This window comes from Liolophura sinensis, chromosome 6 (genome assembly GCF_032854445.1).
Source record: "Liolophura sinensis isolate JHLJ2023 chromosome 6, CUHK_Ljap_v2, whole genome shotgun sequence".
Taxonomy (NCBI): domain Eukaryota; kingdom Metazoa; phylum Mollusca; class Polyplacophora; order Chitonida; family Chitonidae; genus Liolophura; species Liolophura sinensis.
Genome location: NC_088300.1, coordinates 71,789,664 through 71,810,999, shown reverse-complemented (window position 1 = coordinate 71,810,999; position 21,336 = coordinate 71,789,664). Strand labels below are relative to the sequence as shown.

General features: G+C 39.1%; 1 protein-coding gene across 1 annotated transcript in view; it reads right to left on the bottom strand.

Moving 5' to 3' along the window:
- Positions 1-1,757: 1,757 nt before the first annotated feature.
- Positions 1,758-21,336, bottom strand: part of LOC135466263 (cytosolic purine 5'-nucleotidase-like) — a 30,600-nt gene continuing 11,021 nt past the window's right edge. The window contains exons 5-17 of the mRNA XM_064743673.1: positions 19,431-19,519; positions 15,655-15,712; positions 15,084-15,180; positions 12,858-12,937; positions 12,082-12,142; positions 11,702-11,740; positions 10,512-10,619; positions 8,559-8,625; positions 4,890-5,112; positions 4,580-4,640; positions 3,938-3,995; positions 3,252-3,370; positions 1,758-2,299 (exon numbers count right to left, since the gene is read on the bottom strand). Coding sequence (XP_064599743.1) covers positions 2,033-2,299; positions 3,252-3,370; positions 3,938-3,995; positions 4,580-4,640; positions 4,890-5,112; positions 8,559-8,625; positions 10,512-10,619; positions 11,702-11,740; positions 12,082-12,142; positions 12,858-12,937; positions 15,084-15,180; positions 15,655-15,712; positions 19,431-19,519 — 1,327 coding nt within the window. The 3' untranslated portion in view covers positions 1,758-2,032. The remainder of the gene's footprint in view (positions 2,300-3,251; positions 3,371-3,937; positions 3,996-4,579; positions 4,641-4,889; positions 5,113-8,558; positions 8,626-10,511; positions 10,620-11,701; positions 11,741-12,081; positions 12,143-12,857; positions 12,938-15,083; positions 15,181-15,654; positions 15,713-19,430; positions 19,520-21,336) is intronic.

Sequence of the window (21,336 nt, the reverse complement as noted above, 5' to 3'; positions counted from 1 at the left end):
AAAACACGCAATGTACAGTAGCTGATGGCTAAAACTCTTGGTGTTATTAACACTTGCAGAAGTGGAGAAAGGGCAAACTCCTATTCGTGGCCAACCTTATTGCATCCTGTACAATATCTGCAACAAACAATACGGCCATTGGCCTGAAATGGTTCTTCTTAAAAACTTGGGTCACAGACAAAACTTCCAGAGGATTGGCTCTATCATTAAAAACTTGCTTTAGTTGCGAATTCCTGTCGTAAGTACAGTGATAGAATTGCTGCTATTTTGTTTCTAAGTGAGGGTTCAAACTTAGAGTTTAGTGTGTTTTGAGCTGAGTAAACTTTTGGGAAGATAAGTGCAAAATCCCACTTAGTAAACTTTCATGAAACTGGCCCCAGCTTCAAAGATTACCATAGAAATAAAAGGGAGGGCAGTTTACATGTATATGCAGTACAAAAATATAACTGGAACTCCAAGATGTAGCAGTAATATGACGTATAACATACATATATAGGCAGAAAGACTTTCAGATTTGTTGAGTCATATTAAATAAATATATTACTTCCCTTACCAGTCAATAAATTGGATAACACAGCATACATTTTGTACAATGTGAATTCATGCACAACGAATGCCAATACAGGCAAAAATGAAAGTGTAGCTTATTTAGTGGGGAATATTCCCTCTGCTAGCTGATCATGTATTTATGAATACTCATAATGTTTAACAAATGCAATCAATGCATGAAGTACTGTATTTGACATACAGTTTCCCCCATGACTCTTTTTTTTTTGTTCTTTTTTGTCAATATCACAAAACAAATTACTACTTGCACATCATTTGTTTCACACAAATAATTTACACATTCCTCATGTTATTCTACCAGACACTACAGATATATATCTATATTTGCATTCTGACACACTAAAACCATCAAAACATGTTATTAAAACATTAATAACAAATAATCAATTCACAAATCATACAACCGTAAAATCAAAAACTGTGGCCAAGTTTTTCACAGTTCAGTGCTCAGAAAAATATTCCTTTAAAAAAACAACCTTCTCTCACTTTATGCTGAAATGATCATAATCAAAATCCTTCCAACATATTTTACATGTATTAATTTGATTGTTTATTTTAATGCACACTCACTGATTTTCACTGTTACAGTGGCAGTCAGGTGTTACAAGTGGAGGGGACCTAGTCCCAAGGGTGTTTTAAACAAACATAAGACTGGACAACTGGGTACACAAACAATTAGAGCAATGTGGAGATATATGTTGATTATAAAATAACCATCTCCTGGGTAGGCCTATATACACAGACACTTTTCATACAATATTCAAAAATCAAATATTACGCTTGCTATTCTCATACGGTTGATTCAGTTTTCTTTCAAAATGTAGGCATCAGGAGGAAAAACTACATACTGCTTCATTTTTTTCCTCTTCAATCTCCAGTCTCTCATGACGATTTACAGGTTAAGAGAAGTACTTATTACTTCTCACTTTATTATTTTTACAGTGAGCTAAAACTTGTCCCAGTAGCCAGGTGGTCAGTAGTGACACTGTTACTGTGACTGACTTATGAACAGTTTCAGACAACAGTTCTACCTCAACAGTTTATAGCTATATCCCATACACTTAGTAAGACTTCATGAATATAAACTACAGTAGTTCTCAAATTTTAATTTATATCTGAATGACTAATTTAAAACTGGGATGGCACAAAAACAGCAAGGTTGATTTTAATCTTACGCAAATCATTTTCATTGATGAACAGTTTGAGAGAAATCACAACAAACAAATGTGAAACTATCCTTGCAATTCTTTGCTATATCCCTTACAGCTAGGAACATTTCATGAACATAAAGTGGTGTAGTTTTCAAATTGCAAGTTAACCTTTATAGCATAGTTTATATTTCGTATGGCACAAGAACAGACAGGTTGACTTTAATCATACACAAAACTGAGGTTGTCTTACTGGGCAATCTCATCAGGCCATGAAGTTTTCATTAAGGATCCACACCTTCATAAACCTTGACTGTTTATTCGAAATCTTCTTCATCCACGGCCATTTCAGCTGGCTCCCCTCCCTCCTCGTCCTCATCTTCGTCCTCGGACTCGTGCACATGTGTGCTATGTCGTGGGGTGTCGACAAACCTCTTCCAGGCACTGTCCTGTCTCACTAGCATAGATTCACCCTCTGGTGTGTTTGGAGAGCTGGGCTCGTTAAAAGAGCGCGTGCGGGGTGCCAACAAGAAATCCTGGGCTGGGATACTGTCATCATGATTAACAGTAGACTCATGGGGCATCTGAATCAAAGATTGCACGCCATACACAACACTGTAAACATTAATACATGTAAGTTTATATATTATTTCACTGGTGTTTACTGCCGTCCCGAAGAATTTTTCAATTACACTATGTATGATGGAGGTCAAATTTATGGGTGGATGAAACCAGAGTGCCAGAGAAAACAGGCACCTGACACAATTCCTGACTTAAAGCCACAGCTGGAACAGCAAGAGCTGGATTTCAACTCAACCTCAATGGTCAAAAGTCTGACAGACACAAATGAGATACCTAAAATTGCCTAAACCACGTGGCTGTGAACCCACTACCATGTAGGCTTGATTCATAACGGTGCACCATTACAACGTGTTATATCACATGTTCAGCAGAACCACTTATAAATTTACAATGTGACAGGAATCTACAGCATTTTAAATCTATAACGTCAATGAATTCTTCCAACTGCTTGAGGCAGGTAAATGTATGCGCAAAATTTCGCCAAAAAAATTTGAATCATAATTTTAACCAAGATATGTAACATACTGAAGGACCTCATAGTCTCTGAATCAATTTCTACAGCATTAATTAATGCTTTGTTAATTTCATTAATGTTCTGATAAACACAGCATACTGACACATTGCTGTTGCAATATGCAATGTAAATGTTACAACAGAGTAATGTCCCTTTGCTTGATGCACCACACATATGCATCTTGGCTATGAATTAGACACTGAACTTACATCTTGGGAGATTGATCTTCAGATAAACAAACCATGTGAATCAAAACTTTTTGGGATTAGTTAAAATAACACAAAATCTAATTTTGCCAATCCTTATAAATACCTATTTAAAAGTTAATGATGCATAAGAAATTTTACAGAAGGGCCCAGCGTGATTTGTAATTTGTTTAGAATGCTCCTGATACAGAAATATGCAGTAACTATTGATTAAAACTGTGAAGATGGCCTTACCAGCATTGCAGGAGATCTGAAGACGTAGCTGAAGGGATAGTTGAGCAGGTTAAGTATGGTGGCTGCATATAAATCAGCATAACGCATCACTTGACCCGCAAAGAACGTCTGTCTGGAACCTGCAGAAAGGTGAGACCGGTACAAATCAAACCACACTGACCAACACAAGGTGTTTAGGATAATGTGACCAACAAAACATGAACCCCTATTTCAACTTTTCTCATAATTTTTGAAAGTTTTTTTTTTTTTTTACATTTTCTTCTGCAAAATAAATGTGCATAGAAGCGATAAATTCTATTGAGGTTCATTGAAATGATACTACTGTATAGATTAAATCTGAGACTATTACTGTACATTTCAATCTTCACTGTAAAATTTCACTTTAAAACATGTCATGGTGTTAATTTGTGTACGTTATACTAGCAATACCACAAAATAACCTCATCTAACAAGTTTAACTCCGAATGTTGCCAACGGAAGACCTGCACCAACATTAGTCACCGGAAGTTAAAATTTCATTATGAATTATAAAGGATGGAAGACTTCTTCATAAAGACTCTGGTGAAAGACACTAGCAAGTTCTGTTCTGCTGTGTAAAATACTCTTTTAGGTCACAACCCACTGCATGAAATAAACTGAATTATCCCTGAATTTGAACATTTGTACATGCACATGTAGATCCTTACCACTCCTGAACACCGATCCTAACACACCATATGACATATCCATTTCATGTGACACGTCCTAGAAAAATTAGAGAACACGAAGACAGAAAGATAAAACAACAACAACATACAAACAACCAAAATGCAGATACATGTATCCTACCCTCTTGACCTTTTCACACTGTCATATTCTGACAAGAGTCTGTCTACACAAGCATATGCCAAATCAGTCAAATACCAAATGTTTCGAAAAAAAAAAAAAGTATTTTTCTTTTGACACAAAACTCTTTCAATGCAAATACATGTATTGCATTTTAGGAGTGAAAAGACTGAGAAAATAGGACGACACTACTTTTGGCAAAGCACACTGGTCCACAAGATGTCAACAAACAACAACAAAGTATAATAATAAGAATAAAAACAATAGCTGCCAGGGTTAGGACAAGAGAAATAATCCAGCATAAGCATTAATGGTTATTAAACATGTGCAGACAGAAATAATAGATACATGTGTGATTAATTAATGAAGAAAATAATGGACATTAATACAAAAAATCAAACATATTTAGTATATCTTGGTTACCATCAATGAATTATGGTGGTAACGCAGAGGTTTGAGGCACACATGCTAAGTAACATTTAACAAAACTATATGACACTTACCGCGATAGCCTTCTGGATATTCTTGATGTTTGGTTTTTTGGCACAACTGCTGTCTAAGTTCCTAAAATAAAAGCACAAAAATGTAGTCAGTCATATCTGTGCCCTAACCATCTGAACAGTTCCACTACAATTAATACAGAGAGAAGGTTTTCAAAAGACAATAACTTCCTTAATCCATACTGTTGAGGATTTTGTGAATCCGAATTAACTCGGTTGTGGGCACCAGTGCTTTATTTCCTCAACCTCACACCTCAAACATAATCTTCCTATCAAAGCACAGCAATAACTTAGCCACATTTTAATGCATTACTTGTAAATTTCACCAAGTTGACAGTCCAGCTGTTCCAGTTCAGCAAAGAGGTTCTGTTTCTCTGTCCACACAGCAAGTTCCTGGGCCAGTTCGGGTACAATCAGGAAGGTTCTCCAGCCTCGTACTTTCTTGGACTTGAGGATGTCCCCAAAAATGTGGTCGCCAACATAAAGGACCTCTTTCCCGTAGGTCCCCATCATCTCGGAGAACACATCCACTGATCCTAATAACACAGTATGTAATCACAATGTAATTGAGGTAACACTGTCCTCAACATAATGGGATATCATACCTGGATTTCATTGTACATGCATGTTGTCACAGGGCAAAGGTGCCTCACCCTGTCATGGTACATGTATGTTTTCACCAGGCAAGGCGCCTCACCCTGTCATGGTACATGTATGTTGTCACCAGGCATGGCGCCTCAGCCTCTCATGGTACATGTATGTTGTCACCAACCATGGCACCTCAGCCTCTCATGGTACATGTATGTTGTTACAAGGCAAGGCACCTCACTTTGTCATGGTACATGTATGTTTTCACCAGGCAAGGCGCCTCAGCCTGTCATGGTACATGTATGTTGTCACCAGGCAAGGCGCCTCAGCCTGTCATGGTACATGCATGTTGTCACCAGGCAAGGCGCCTCAGCCTGTCATGGTACATGTATGTTGTCACCAGGCAAGGCGCCTCACCCTGTCATGGTACATGCATGTTGTCACCAGGCAAGGCGCCTCACCCTGTCATGGTACATGCATGTTGTCACCAGGCAAGGCGCCTCACCCTGTCATGGTACATGTATGTTGTCACCAGGCATGGCGCCTCACCCTGTTGTGGTACAAGCATGTTGTCACCAGGCATGGCGCCTCACCCTGTCATGGTACATGTATGTTGTCACCAAGCAAGGTGCCTCACCCTGTCATGGTACATGTATGTTGTCACCAGGCAAGGCACCTCACCCTGTCATGGTACATGCATGTTCTCACCAGGCAAGGCACCTCACTTTGTCATGGTACATGCATGTTGTCACCAGGCAAGGCGCCTCACCCTGTCATGGCACATGCATGTTGTCACCAGGCAAGGCACCTCACCCTGTCATGGTACATGCATGTTGTCACCAGGCAAAGGCACCTCACCCTGTTATGGTACATGTATGGTGTCACCAAGCATGGCGCCTCACCCTGTCATGGCACATGCATGTTGCCACCAGGCAAAGCGCCTCACCCTGTCATGGCACATGTATGTTGTCACCAAGCAAGGCGCCTCACCCTGTCATGGTACATCCATGTTGTCACCAGGCAAAGCACCTCACTCTGTTATGGTACATGCATGTTGTCACCAGGCAAGGCGCCTCACCCTGTCATGGTACATATATGTTGCCACCAGGCAAGGCGCCTCACCCTGTCGTGGTACATGCATGTTCTCACCAGGCAAGGCACCTCACTTTGTCATGGTACATGCATGTTGTCACCAGGCAAGGCGCCTCACCCTGTCATGGCACATGCATGTTGTCACCAGGCAAGGCACCTCACCCTGTCATGGTACATGCATGTTGTCACCAGGCAAAGGCACCTCACCCTGTTATGGTACATGTATGGTGTCACCAAGCATGGCGCCTCACCCTGTCATGGTACATGCATGTTGCCACCATCCAAAGCGCCTCACCCTGTCATGTCACATGCATGTTGTCACCAGGCAAGGCACCTCACCCTGTCATGGTACATGCATGTTGTCACCAGGCAAAGCGCCTCACCCTGTCATGGTACATGCATGTTGTCACCAGGCAAGGCGCCTCACCCTGTCATGGTACATGTATGTTGTCACCAGGCAAGGCACCTCACCCTGTCGTGGTACATGCATGAGGTCACCAGGCAAGGCGCCTCACCCTGTCATGGTACATGTATGTTGTCACCAGGCAAGGCGCCTCACCCTGTTGTGGTACATGCATGTTGTCACCAGGCAAGGCGCCTCATCCTGTCGTGGTACATGCATGAGGTCACCAGGCAAGGCGCCTCACCCTGTCATGGTACATGCATGTTGTCACCAGGCAAGGCACCTCACCCTGTCATGGTACATGCATGAGGTCACCAGGCAAGGCGCCTCACCCTGTCATGGTACATGTATGTTGTCACCTGGCATGGCACCTCACCCTCTCATGGTACAGGTATGTTGTCACCAGGCAAGGCGCCTCACCCTGTTGTGGTACATGCATGTTGTCACCAAGCATGGCGCCTCACCCTGTCATGGTACATGTATGTTGTCACCAGGCAAAGGCACCTCAGCCTCTCATGGTACATGCATGTTGTCACCAGGCAAGGCGCCTCACCCTGTCATGGCACATGCATGTTGTCACCAGGCAAGGTACCTCACTTTGTCATGGTACATGTATGTTGTCACCAGGCAGGGCGGCTCACCCTGTCATGGTACATGTATGTTGTCACCAGGCAAAGCGCCTCAGCCTCTCATGGTACATGCATGAGGTCACCAGGCAAGGCGCCTCACCCTGTTATGGTACATGTATGGTGTCACCAGGCAAGGCACCTCACCCTGTCATGATACATGTATGTTGTTACCAAGCATGGCGCCTCACCCTGTCATGGTACATGCATGTTGTCACCAGGCATGGCGCCTCACCCTGTCATGGTACATGCATGAGGTCACCAGGCAAGGCACCTCACCCTGTCATGGTACATGCATGTTGTCACCAGGCAAGGCACCTCATCCTGTCATGGTACATGGATGTTGTTACCAGGCATGGCGCCTCACCCTGTCGTGGTACATGCATGTTGTCACCAAGCATGGCACCTCACCCTGTCATGGTACATGCATGTTGTCACCAGGCAAAGGCACCTCAGCCTCTCATGGTACATGTATGTTGTTACCAGGCATGGCGCCTCACCCTGTCGTGGTACATGCATGTTGTCACTAGGCAAGGCGCCTCACCCTGTCATGGCACATGCATGTTGTCACCAGGCAAGGCACCTCACCCTGTCATGGTACATGCATGTTGTCACCAGGCAAGGCACCTCACCCTGTCGTGGTACATGCATGTTGTCACCAGGCAAGGCGCCTCACCCTGTCATGGTACATGTATGTTGTCACCAGGCAAGGCGCCTCACCCTGTTATGGTACATGTATGTTGTCACCAGGCAAGGCGCTTCACCCTGTCGTGGTACATGCATGTTGTCACCAGGCAAGGCGCCTCACCCTGTCATGGTACATGTATGTTGTCACCAGGCAAGGCGCCTCACCCTGTTATGGTACATGTATGTTGTCACCAGGCAAGGCGCTTCACCCAGCCTTATTATATTGTGATCAAGCATTACACCTCTTCCTGCCAATAGACTTATCCTTATCATGGCATAGTGTCAGGATGCGCTGAACCTATCAACGTATATATATATATAACCATTCATTCTAAATAGTCCCCAAAATTATAGCCCTGAAGAGACAGGCCTCAGAAAAAGGAATAAGAAAACTAAACTTTGTTGAGTATCCAGAACCAGCTATAAATCAAACATTAAAGGAAAAGTCATTTGTAGACGATGGAGGGATGCACCCTCTTAAAATAATACCCAGTCTTTATGGAGATTTTGGAGTGAAAAGGCTCAATATTATTCTCAATATACGGCTCTACCTGTACATTGTCATGTACTTGAAGAAAAGGTGTACCTCCTGAGTAGACATGGCCCTTTTTAATTGGTCCTGTGTGAGTCCCCAACTTGAATGAACCTGTAGCCTGTTAAAGACAGAAGATCTCAATCATTAATATCTACACATAAGAGTCAAGTTTCCAATTAAAAGCAATACTCTGATCAGTAGTAGATTTTGGTAAAAAAACAAAACAACAAACAAACAAACAAAAAAAACACAACACAACAGGTTAATGCCACATTAAAAGTAAAAGGAAGGTTCCCCCCTGCATGAGGCACATAGCAAAAGGTCACCCAGGGACCATTTTCACTCTTATCCAGCAAAAGTATCACATTCTGCCAAAACCATTATTAAAAAGGGACAAATCATACACGTAGCTTTGAAATTTGGGTTTTAAAAAAAAGAGGAAAGGTTTGTTTTACAGTAATGTTAAAACTTGCATACATGTAAGATTACTCGCAGCAATAAATGACCTAAAATTTCGCACATGAGTTACTGTTGTTCTGTTTTACATGGTCTCAGTGGGCGGCAAGATGACAGAAGAACTTGATTAAGGCTTGCAGGTCTCCCGACCAGTAGGCCTAATGTACATCTCTAAATATACCCATCGAAAAAAAAATTATCAAGACAGTAAGAAAGAATGAAACTGAAGAAAGTATTAAGACAGGCCATGTCTATTACAAACCTTTAAATTTCAAACAAGCATGTCCATGTCGAACAAGGAATGTACATACACAACGTACAGGCAGACAAAACCGATTATTCGGGTTAGGCCTACGTGAAAGTCACCTCACACCGTTATCTGGTGAACGGTTGGCTGCTGAGAGCCCTCATTATGCAACAAATATGTGTACAAATGTATTTTAGATGAAACTGAATTTCACTGAGAAAAATCTGTCATCAGCTCCCGTGTCCATGTAATTCCAATTTAATATGTCAGTCTATGCGCACATTTTGTTTCATTACAGTAGGAACTGTTCTTCTATTGCAGAAGAGTTCCTTTTTCACGCGTCCGGTACATCGGCAGACAGAATTTGTTTTAGTTGTTATCACAACACCATCACTGACCTTGTATCCAAGAGAAAAATGCATGTTTTATGATTTCCCGAACACAGTTTAGCCCACACTTGATTTACGTGTTGCCAGCAACAGATAAGATTATTGTTTTGCCTTTCCCCAGCAAAAATCACATGATCAATGGGTAGACGTGTGGGAATTTTGAGTCCTAAGTGTGTGTGATTTGTATCTACATGTGAATAAAAGCCCTCTGTATGACTGAAATTTCATTAGCGGAGACTCAATTAAATATTACATAACTTAAGTATTCACGTTGATGAAATATGGGAAATCCTTGGAATTATGCCATAATGAACAAGAAATGTTGCAGCGGTGCAAATGCCCATGTGTAGATGTCTCTTTAATCACAATTTAACATTTTTATCTTGTCTGCTGGAGGACCTAGTTTGCTGGTATGAATTCGCGGTGTGATAAATTCTGCTACACCATTGTAGCAAAAGCGAGCCCTGCAGTGATGACACTCCACATGCATAAAGGTACTGGGTAGTCACGCTTAATCTCCACAGAGTTTTCTCCCAAATTCCCACTTATCACAAAATAATGATAATAAAACAATCAATCTGTTGCAAAGTGCATATAGTAAAATTATTATGATCAAAACTGAGGAAACCATGAACTGTTGGTGGTAGGAGCATAGACTAACTGCTCAGTGAAGTGTGAGCTTGTTTATTACATTCTTGCACTGTCAGTATAATCCCCTGACCACCCCTGATGCTCTCCAGCAGCGTTGAGCCAGTAACAACCACAACCAAAGCAATAAATCCTGAGATACACTTTCCGAGTCCCAGGGTGAAACTTTAGGTCATTACCGTAATTAACACAAATTGAAAGGATTTTAATATTTTATGATCATTTAACACCTGCATTTCAAATCTGTACTTCCGAATTACTCACTGTGTCAACTTGACGCAAAACTGTTCCTTCTCCAAAGAACAAAGGTTTTTTGGCATCCACAACAATGTAATCAAAGTAGGAGGTCCACTTTCTCTGGGGTTGGTCAGGCTACAAAGATGTAAAAAAAAGTGTAAGAATACAGTCCACTGGACTCAAAACCCGTCAGACTTAAGTCATAATGTTTACGAGGAAATAGGACAGGTCAATGAAAATGACTAGGGTTCTTTCCGCGTACCAGTGTGGTATAGCTTTGGTGAGTTAAGTTTGACTATTCAAGATATAGAGTGTATACCAGAAATGACGAACGAACAGAATGACGGCCAGACAGTCTAACAATGGGTTATAGCACCTAGGTATTAAACACGGATCATCTACATGCACATATCTTGGTTTACATGTCATGTATTTTTTAAAATTTACAAATTTCAAGATATACCATGTCAACAATTCTTTCACAAAATTTAACTGTAAAGACCCCAATGACCTTGAAACAATTGGTCAAAGGTGGCTGAATAGGGTTCTTCCTCATGACAAAGTGTGGTGTAAATTAGGTGAACTGGAGGTAACCTATTCATGAGATATTGTGTTAACAAGAAGACAGACAGGTAGATAGTCAGACCGCTGGACGCCCACTGCTATGACAATACCCCTACACTGTGGTAAACACCAAAAGAGAATCACCTCAGTCATGTTTCTTTAGTGACTTTTATTATTAAAGTTTTACACAGAACTCAAAAATATTTAATTTGATATGATACGGCTTATGGATGTAGGAAACCTGACAGTTCTCTGTGGGGTAATGACACCATTACTACATGTATATAGTAAGGAACATACAACTAACCCTGAACCTACCATACATGTAAAATGCATACAGGTCTCCTACTGGCCAGAGCCACCTGAACATTAGCTATATTAAAACCACTATGGCACAAAAACGGCAAAATTGATCAGTAACTTGGTGCAACCAATTACAATGAATGATTTTGAAAAAAAATTTCAGGAAACTTTCAAAGCAAAATGTTTTTTGAAAATGGAGGAAACAGCCCAAAACTTGCACTCAATCTGTATGAATGAAAGACTGATGAGGTGTAAACGTAGTCCCTTGCATTAAGACTTTTGATGACTGTAAATTTTTGACACAAAATCTTGCATAATTTCCCTGCATGTGGCAGTACTTCTGAACTTACAGATGGTGATGGGTAGTCAAACAGATACGTCATCACACCCTGAAAAGCAAAAAAACAAAACAATCAGTTACATGTACACGTAGTTCTTAGGATGAGTAAAAGTTGATAATTTATCGGTAGTTTCCTTGATGAAACCTTGCTGGAAAACTGAGCATACATGAATACTGAAGAATAATAAACTATTCTTTTGTTTGACAAGTCCGCTTACTTCAAGTTAAAATCATATCTCAAGCAAACTCATTATGATGTCATATATCAAGTGAATCTTCTGCTAAAGTATAGTTTCAACCAACCAACCACTCACTTTTAGGTATGCTGAGAAAAAGATAAAAATATAAAAATCAACAAATATACACATACATCTAAATTAATGTACTTACATTCGTGTACACAAAGTCACTGTTTGTCGCCAAGAATACTTTGGCTCCATTTGATCGAACTCTACACAAAAATGAAACAAATCAGAACTGATTGATCGATGTTTAATGCTGCATTCAAGAATGTTTCCCTTTGTATAGGACAGCAGTCAGGTTTATGGGTGTACGACTGCCTGGAGTAAACCAGTACTGTTCAGCCAAAACAGTGAGAGCTAGATCTCAACATGCTGCCTCACTCACCAAGGGCCTGATAGCCTTCAATATAACCAACTGAACCAGCGTCGCCACTGATTCTCAAAAGAATTGTAACCACGTGCGCAAATTTCAATAAATGAATTCATAGCAAGGTTTTGTCTGTGATTGTCTCACATTTATTAGAATGAAAGTTCAGAAATTAGCACGAGATATAATAACAGAAGAATCAGTACCTGAAAACTGTTGTTGATCAAAATGAGGCTGAAGTTGGATGTATCGCCTCTGTCATCCAAGTATTGATCATTTACATATCCTCCCTCATGTACTTTAAAGATTTATTTTATTTATTTGATTGACTTCTTTATGTACTTCATTGGTGATTTATGCTGTACTAAAGAATATTTCATTTACACTACAGCATCAAGCATTATGGTGGGAGGCCATTAGCAGAACCCAAGGGAAACTCATGACCATTTATGGCCAGAAATTTATTATTGAGTTTAAGGTTCCAACTGAAATAATAATCAAAAATTCCAAGATTTGTAAGCTTAGCTGCTTCAAAACTGCATAAATGTTTTACTAACCTGTCTAAGAACATTGGCAGTTTGTTCGTCTTCGTCACATACTTCTCCAAGTTTTTTAATGTCTCTGACTTCAAAGGCCCCTGGAAATTGTACAAGCATATGAGAAGTTCAGATGATAGAGAGTGATGGAGAGGATTCACATCAGAGAAAATGCTACACGATGTGAGTTTAATACCACTGCCCATCTCATGAGCATTTGAAGACTCATTCGCTATTATGACAGCACTTAAGCTTAGGAATGGAGAGAACAATGGCAAATCAGCAGAAAACAAACACTGGTCATCATAGGAATGTTCTGACAAGACACTGCTAGTACATTTCCTACCGTTTGTGTGAAATTCTGGGAGCGTCTTAACAGAATCTAAAAAAAACAGACCACTTCTTTTAATCTCTGAGAAGACATTCCAAAAACGACTCCATTCTCGGGCATGTTATTCCATTCCGCCTAAAACTGTTAGGACTATCCACTGGTGATCATGGATATGCTTATGAAGTCTCGGATTTACGTGAACTTGACATATATACATATGAGTAGAAAAAGTATTCTGAAGTTCTTTCCTTACATGTTAAGCAGAAGTACATCAGACAAGTATTAACATTTGTTTTCTTATTTCTTAGTTAAAGTAGGCCCTGGAAAACATGTGTAGACATTTCAGGCATCAATATGTACAGGCATGTTTAAAAATATTGTAACTGAAGTTGGTTAAACAGGTTCATCAGATAGAGAAATGAGTGATTGACATAAAAATCTATTGTCTTTAATATCTTCCAGTAGAGAGTTGCATAATACAAGCTTCAAGCTTAAAGTGCAAGAATCCCACCAGTGTAATAAATGACATTTACATGTAAACCCAAGCTTGTGACTTACTGGGTAAAACTGAGGTTTAAACCCAAGCTGGTGACTTACTGGGTAAAATTGATGTTTAAACCCAAGCTGGTGACTTACTAGGAAAATTGATGTTTAAACCCAAGCTGGTGACTTACTGGGTAAAACTGATGTTTAAAACAAAGCTGGTGACTTACTGGGTAAAATTGATGTTTAAACCCAAGCTGGTGAATTACTTGGTAAAATTGATATTTAAACCCAAGCTTATGACTTACTAGGTAAAATTGATGTTTAAACCCAAGCTGGTGACTTACTAGGTAAAATTGATGTTTAAACCCAACCTGGTGACTTACTAGGTAAAACTGAGGTTTAAACCCAAGCTGGTGACTTACTGGGTAAAACTGAGGTTTAAACCCAAGCTGATGACTTACTGGGTAAAACTGAGGTTTAAACCCAAGCTGGTAACTTACTAGGTAAAACTGATGTTTAAACCCAAGCTTATGACTTAATACTGAGTGATACAAGTAAATGATTTTTAAACCCTGCAAACTTGTGACTTACTGGGTAATACATGTAAATGATGAACTCACAGCGACCGCATTGGTGAGAGACTGCTGGGTCATCACGCCGCGCTAGCGCGCTAACCAACTGAGCCACGGAGGCCCCGGCCAATATTTAAACTGATCTAAATTGAAGCCAGCTTCAAAAATGCATGCATTCACACGACCATACGGCAAAACTGGTTTTAAGCCAGTTCAGTGATTTGCTTGTTCACACGGTCATATCTAAGCCAGTTTAGTAATTACGATGTCATCCTGACCTCCACGTACCCAGGGCATTTAAGCGAGTTACCGTTCACACAGCACAGATAATTCCGCTCAAACCCTGAAACTGGCTTAAAGCCATGTCACTAGATGGGGGCAAATAAACTCGATCACATGCTCCCACTTTACGTTCACACGGGCAACATCAAACTGGTACAAAACCATGTTCGCAAGTTAGACCAGCTTAACTTCACCTGTGTCAATGGGGTATCTCTAGGTAATAAATGATGTTTAAACCCAAGCTTGTGACTTACTAGGTAATAAATGATGTTTAAATCCAAGTTTCTGACTTAATATTAGGTAATACGTGTAAATGATATTTAAACCCAAGCTTATGACGTACTCGATAAAACGTGTAAATGATGTGTAAATCCAAGCTTGTAACTTACTGGGTAAAATGTGTAAATGATGTGTAAATCCATTCTTGTAACTTACTGGGTAACACGTGCAAATGATGTGTAAATCCAAGATTGTGACTTATTGGGTAATACAAATAAATAATATTTAAACCCAAGCTTGTGACTTATTGGGTAATACAAGTAAATGGTGATTAAATCCTGCAAGCTTGTGACTTACCTTTTTCGCATGGACATGATCAACAGCCACCATCAAGTCCTGGTATATGGACATGTATGTCATGGTCACATCCCCAGATTTTACACCTGTCTTTGTTCTGTGTAAACAAGGGAAATGTACCATATCAAATATTTATCCTGCATGAAAAGAGCATGAACAACTTGTCACACGATTCACTACATCTAGTGCGCCATTAATGTTTTAAGTATATGTGAGTTATTTCCGCTGGGAGGGGGCCTCCGTGGCTCAGTTGGTTAGTGCGCTAGCACAGCGTAATGACCCAGGAACCTCTCACCAATGTGGTCATTGTGAGTTCAAGTCTGGCTTCTTCTCCGGGCGTCTGTCAGCAACCTGCAGATGGTCGTGGGTTTCCGCCCATCATAATGCTGTTGTATGAGTGAAATATTCTTGAGTACGGTATAAAACACGAATCAAATAAGGTGAAAACTGGGGTGTTATGATTAGCCAAAATCAAAGGGCAATCAGTCTTTGTGTTCCCTACAGATACATGTGAAAAGGAATAAAACATGGCAAATGTTGCAATGAAGTGCTGCTGTACATGTATACTTACTGAGTGTACTCCGGATTGTTGCTGAAGTAATTCACCAGACAGGCAAGCACATAAATGACTACAAACAGAACAGATTAAATAAAATCAATGCAAGTTGTATTAATGAATCAGTGAAAAGAAGGAAACATACAAAAATGTCACCATATATTAAAAAAAGGACAGGTTAGACACCTAATGAATGGTTGTATGTAAATCATTTAAGTATCAAAAAACAGCCATTTTATAATACACTGAAAACACCACATGTACATGTACCTGCTGAAGCTTGGAAAAATACTGTTAATTCAGCAGGAATAAATTCATTGCAAGAGTAAACTCCCCTTAACAGTGGTCAACGCAAACAATGAAAGAGATCCACAGTGTAAGATGATGGTATGTGTTTTTATCCCCTGAACAAAGCAATATCAAATAAATCTATAGGGATGCATTTCCGAACTATTAAAAGCCAAGACAGCACCTGGTTAAAACATATTTCAATCAAAAGCAGGATTCTCAAGATCTCCAAATATATCATACTTTATTATTTTAATGAGAGTTCACTGAATAACATGATGAACAAAATGTCAATACTGCACACATGGCTGGTGCGAATTGAGGCAGACACCTTGAGAATTTTATCCAATCAAACACATTATCAGACTGCACAGCCTAAGCTGTGACGTAGCCTTTACGCATTCACCCAAAGAAGTGACATATGATAACACAAAACTACATCATTTTGAGATCATTTGTAACGATTTAGTTACATTAAGCGGAGGGGCCATTTCACACAATGTTGTCAGACAGGTCTGTATCATTTTCAGACCACCACAGACATAAAATCAGTTGATTTACAAGCCATGTAATATTCAACGACTGTATCACAAGCTATGTCAGATTGTAGCATATACCATCTTGTCCCAAACCCCATTCATATTCATAGACCCCAGGTCCACTTAGACACGCTCTTCAAATTATACAAATATAGTTTTTGCTGTTCATTTTACCGTTTAGTTATCATTTTCTAAATGACAAATGTTAGGGTCAGTGAAAAGTTCATCAGGGATGCCAAAGGTTGATGGGAATGAGAAGATGGCATCTCACCGAACAATGCTTAAAATTAATTAAATATTATGACATGATTTTTTTCTCTCTTAAGTTTATAAGAACTGAAGAATTTCAATTGTGCTCCTTTGTCTTTCTTGCATACAAAGGATGACTTCTTTCTGTTTCTTTTATAAAATACAGTAAAATGATTGAAATGCTGTGTTCAAGCTGAGGTGCTTTCTCTGACGTCTGCGATAACTAGGTCAGCGCTGCTCTCATCTCAGAAGCCACCACCACAAAACTGAAGCATAAAATTCAGCCACGGTTGAATGCCTAGACCAGCTTCAGTGATGCTTAGATTTATTTCCATTTATTTCAGAACTGAGCAAGAATCAAGTTGTACAACAATTCTGGTGGAATTTTGTAAATATTTAATAATAATAACTGAATCACCAGCGCAACCCCTTCAGAAAAAAAATCCTTGCAGTACGTCCAGTAATTTCTGAGATAGCTATTTATCACTTGGACCTTCATCGCCGAAGTCCACAACTTTCATCTGCCATAGGCTACTGCTCTGACTATAATACAGAAAATAACTTTCATGCTAGAGAGCTACATGTAGAGTAAACGTGATGTCACCTTGCTGTCAATAATGGAGACATACTAAAACTTTATCAAGTTGAAGTTTCACTAAACTTTTACTGGGTTGAAAAAAATCTAAAAATATATTTAATGCCTGTTTAAGATACCTCGAATGGTAGTTTTTCAGTGGACATAAACATTAGTCAACTGCTGTCTTTCACTTTAATAATATATGTTGCATTGTGATGTTGCATACTGATCCTTACAAACAAGTGCATTATAATTTCAAAGTTATTCAACTTTAAGCATACGTTACTAAACTAATGCTGTTATGGTAGAAGATACATTACATATCACCAAATTATTTACTGCTATTTCCATATTATTTTTTGTATTTTTAGAGGCCTAAATTTTGTAAATTTTGCAACTGATATCACATGTAGTAGGGGGAGAAAACAACTGCCCTATGTGGGAACAGAATTCAATTACACAACATCCAAACCTTAATATCGCAACCACCCCCCACCCCCCACCCCATCTCATGTCCCCCCTGACCACCCTCCACACCCCACCGACTTCTTCTCCGGCAGAGATGTTGCTGTGCCTCACGCACATGTTGTAGTTTCACAAAGAGCTGAACCTCAAGCTCTGTACATTGTGCTTATGACAAATGACCTAAAATGTAGCTTTTTTGTAGAGAAGTAAAGGTCATAAATATCACTTTTGTATCTGAAAAGGACATTTTCCCAGTAGGATATCATTTCTACATTCCTCTTCAAAACACTTTTCTAAATCAACTGAAATCTCAGAATCCAGCAAAAATGAGCAACACAGTCACTGACAAAAGTTTAGGTCATGTACCATACTCCCAGGTAACAGAAGCTAAAGATCTCAACAAAAGTACTGCTTCTGACAGTGTACCAGATTATTCTATTTTGCAATGTTACATGTACATATACATAACACACATATTTTATATACTGTAAATAAGCTTTCATTCAATCACACTGTACTTCTGAAAATGTCAAAAGTATCAATTTCATGCAACTTGTTATGAGTAAGCAATAACAATTCACCTTATTTCTTAGGCATAAACTGAAACAAACCATTTTTATATACAAAACTTTGTCTAAAATGTAATGACCTCAATTTGGAATTGCCTTTGTAAAAACGTTTTTGACAATAGGAGTCCTTAATCCTATTACATGTATTTCTCATGCATACTCACTGTATTGGTGGAAGCATAGCAAACAGCTAGGCTTAATATCAATTGAATATGCCATATTTTTGGCTGCCTTGACAAAAACTGGTGGCAACAGATTTGGACAGTGAGAGTGATAACTTAACTGGAAAGCACCCCTGCTCTAGCACAGATATCAACACTATGACAAATACAAATTTCTCCTTTCATCTTGCCTAAAATAAAAATGTCATAGGTGGGGAGTGAACGATCATGCACATTACATGATGAGGGGCCAATTAATGTCATATTTATGTCAGAGAGACTGAAATCAAACAAGCCTTTAAGCTGACAGGAAGATACCAAATGGCTTGTGTCTCTAAAACTCTGTACCAGATCAACTTTTAGCAGGTGGTTATGACATAGGCTTTAATAGCCGACTTCCTGCATGTGAAATGAAGGAGAAAACTGAAACCACATGTTGACCTGAAAAGCAAAACTTTGAGCTTGAGTTTCTTGTCTGACAGCAAGGTTTGTCCCAAGGTTTGTTTATACATTGTGCAGTTAGTGCTGTATGAAAGGTAGATAACATGCAGAGTAAAACCTGAGCTATGCTCGCCAAGCTACTAGCTCTTACCTACTGTAATTCTTTATACCATTACTGTACACATACTACATATACATCCCCCTTTGGCATCTTGTGATGACTGATGTTTCATGTTACACTAAACTTTTTTAACCTTTATGTTTCTTAGAACAGTACAAACTTCTTGATGTAAATAACACCATGAGGGCTGCCTGAATTATAACCTATCCCCAGATCCTATACAATGGTCAGCGACCAGTGCTCTATAATGTAAGTCACCTCCACTGACCAACAGACTTTTGAGAGCTTCTGCTCAATAACATAACTTTTACACTTTTTGGAAGACATTAAGCTGGCTAACATAAAATTCTTAAAGAGCATTATTACAGTGAGTCAACTTACTTGGCAGTTCATAAAGAGTGTTGAAAATCCTGAACCTCTTCTCATCCCTGTTTACAAACTTGTTTGGGTAAAACTGGTGAATTTGACGTCTGAAATGAAACAGCAAAATTTATATTCATTCTTTACATAACTGATGAGCTACAATAAATATCTTAATAAACAAAATATAATAATAAACAAACTTTCATATGACTTTTTTTATTTTAAAATTATTATCCATTACTTGTTGCTCACATATAGTTAGATTGTTTTTTTCTGACAATTTCCAATCAGGAAATGTAAACAGTTACCTTACTTCTTCAACCTTTCACATTTTCAACTGGTGTTGTTTTAATCGTATTTTGATGGCATTTTTCTACCTAGATTAAAAAATTATATCATTTTTAATATTATTATAATTTGTAAAGCCCTGATGCTGGTAAACCACCACACACAAAAGGGTGAATAAACTACATTTAAATTTGCCTCTTAACAAGTAAAAAGACTGATCAAATAAGGCATTACAAATCTGGGTATTTCAGTCATCACTTCAGGGCGTTGTCAGAAAGATTTTTAATTTGTACTATAAGAGAACTAAAGAATGAAGACTTGCAACTTTTCTTAAAGAAAAGTACTTCAAGATGCCGAGTGTCACATAGTGTCAGTCCATATTTGGTTGTGGCCTGACTGAAAAAACAGGATGGCATTTATTCAAATCTATTACAAAAGTTAAGTAGGGCATGGAAAGCTTTGAGTGTAGTTTGTGACAAAATGCAGTTTCAATGAATGGAGTTGGGAAACATCTGCGGCAGGTGCATCTATTTAGGTAAGTAGTTTTATATCTACATTGTACCACCACAATAAAAGAAAATCTAGTGAGAGTCGAGCTGGCCTGAAAAAGATACCTGTTTACAGTGCTGGTTGTGTCATGTAAGTCGTGACAGAGACCCAAAATCCTGTATTTGAGTATCAAGTGAGCCCTGCAATTTTTTCATTGGTCCAGAGATAACTGATTGTAGATACTTCTGACTTTAAAGTCCGAGATTCAAACTAGAAGCTAAAAGACTTATGAATTAATTTATTCATTACTCAGCCAGAAACATAACATACACATGTGTACATGTAGTACCATCTGAAACGCACCTCCTGAAAACACAGATGGTAGTACATGTACTCCTATCTGTCCTCTGTGTTCACATGGAGTTTACATGTATGTTACCCCGCGAAAGTCCAACAAAGGTAAATGTAGCATAAACACATGCAGTTTCAAGTGCAATACAAATTCTAAAGATGGAAAGAATGTATTCAAAGGTGCAGAAAGGAAACTTAACATGCACATACACAGTTCTTGCTGTGGTTGGTTTACTAGTATTCATTGATCAAGGCAAGGTCAGTCCTTTACCACAATCAGACAGGATATCGAAATTTCCCTGTAATCAAGACATCAAAAGAAAAAGTGCACCCCACAGATTGCTCAAGGTTATATATGTATGACTGAACATTGCAGTCAACTGCTTTGGTTTCCCTTTCATGGAGTGTTTACTTTACGATGAGATATTCCACATGATTACGTTATGCTAGTTTATGTGCATGATTTTCCCACTAGCACAGATAAAATCACAAGTCAGCTTTTAAGCTAAGCTTCATAAATACATGTAGGCCTACAAATACCTTTCAAACTGATCTGTACTTCAAATACAGTTCACAAATGACCGATACCGATATTTGTCATACAAAAAATAAACTGTGTACATGTATCTCCATGATTCAATTCTCAAATAACTATCTCTCATATTTGTCATAACGAATATCCTTATCTCACTGGCCAGATTTCGAAATCACTATCTCGTATTTGTCATAATAAACATACCACATATCTCACTGGTCAGATTTTGAAAATAACTGTCCAACTTATTTGACATTATGA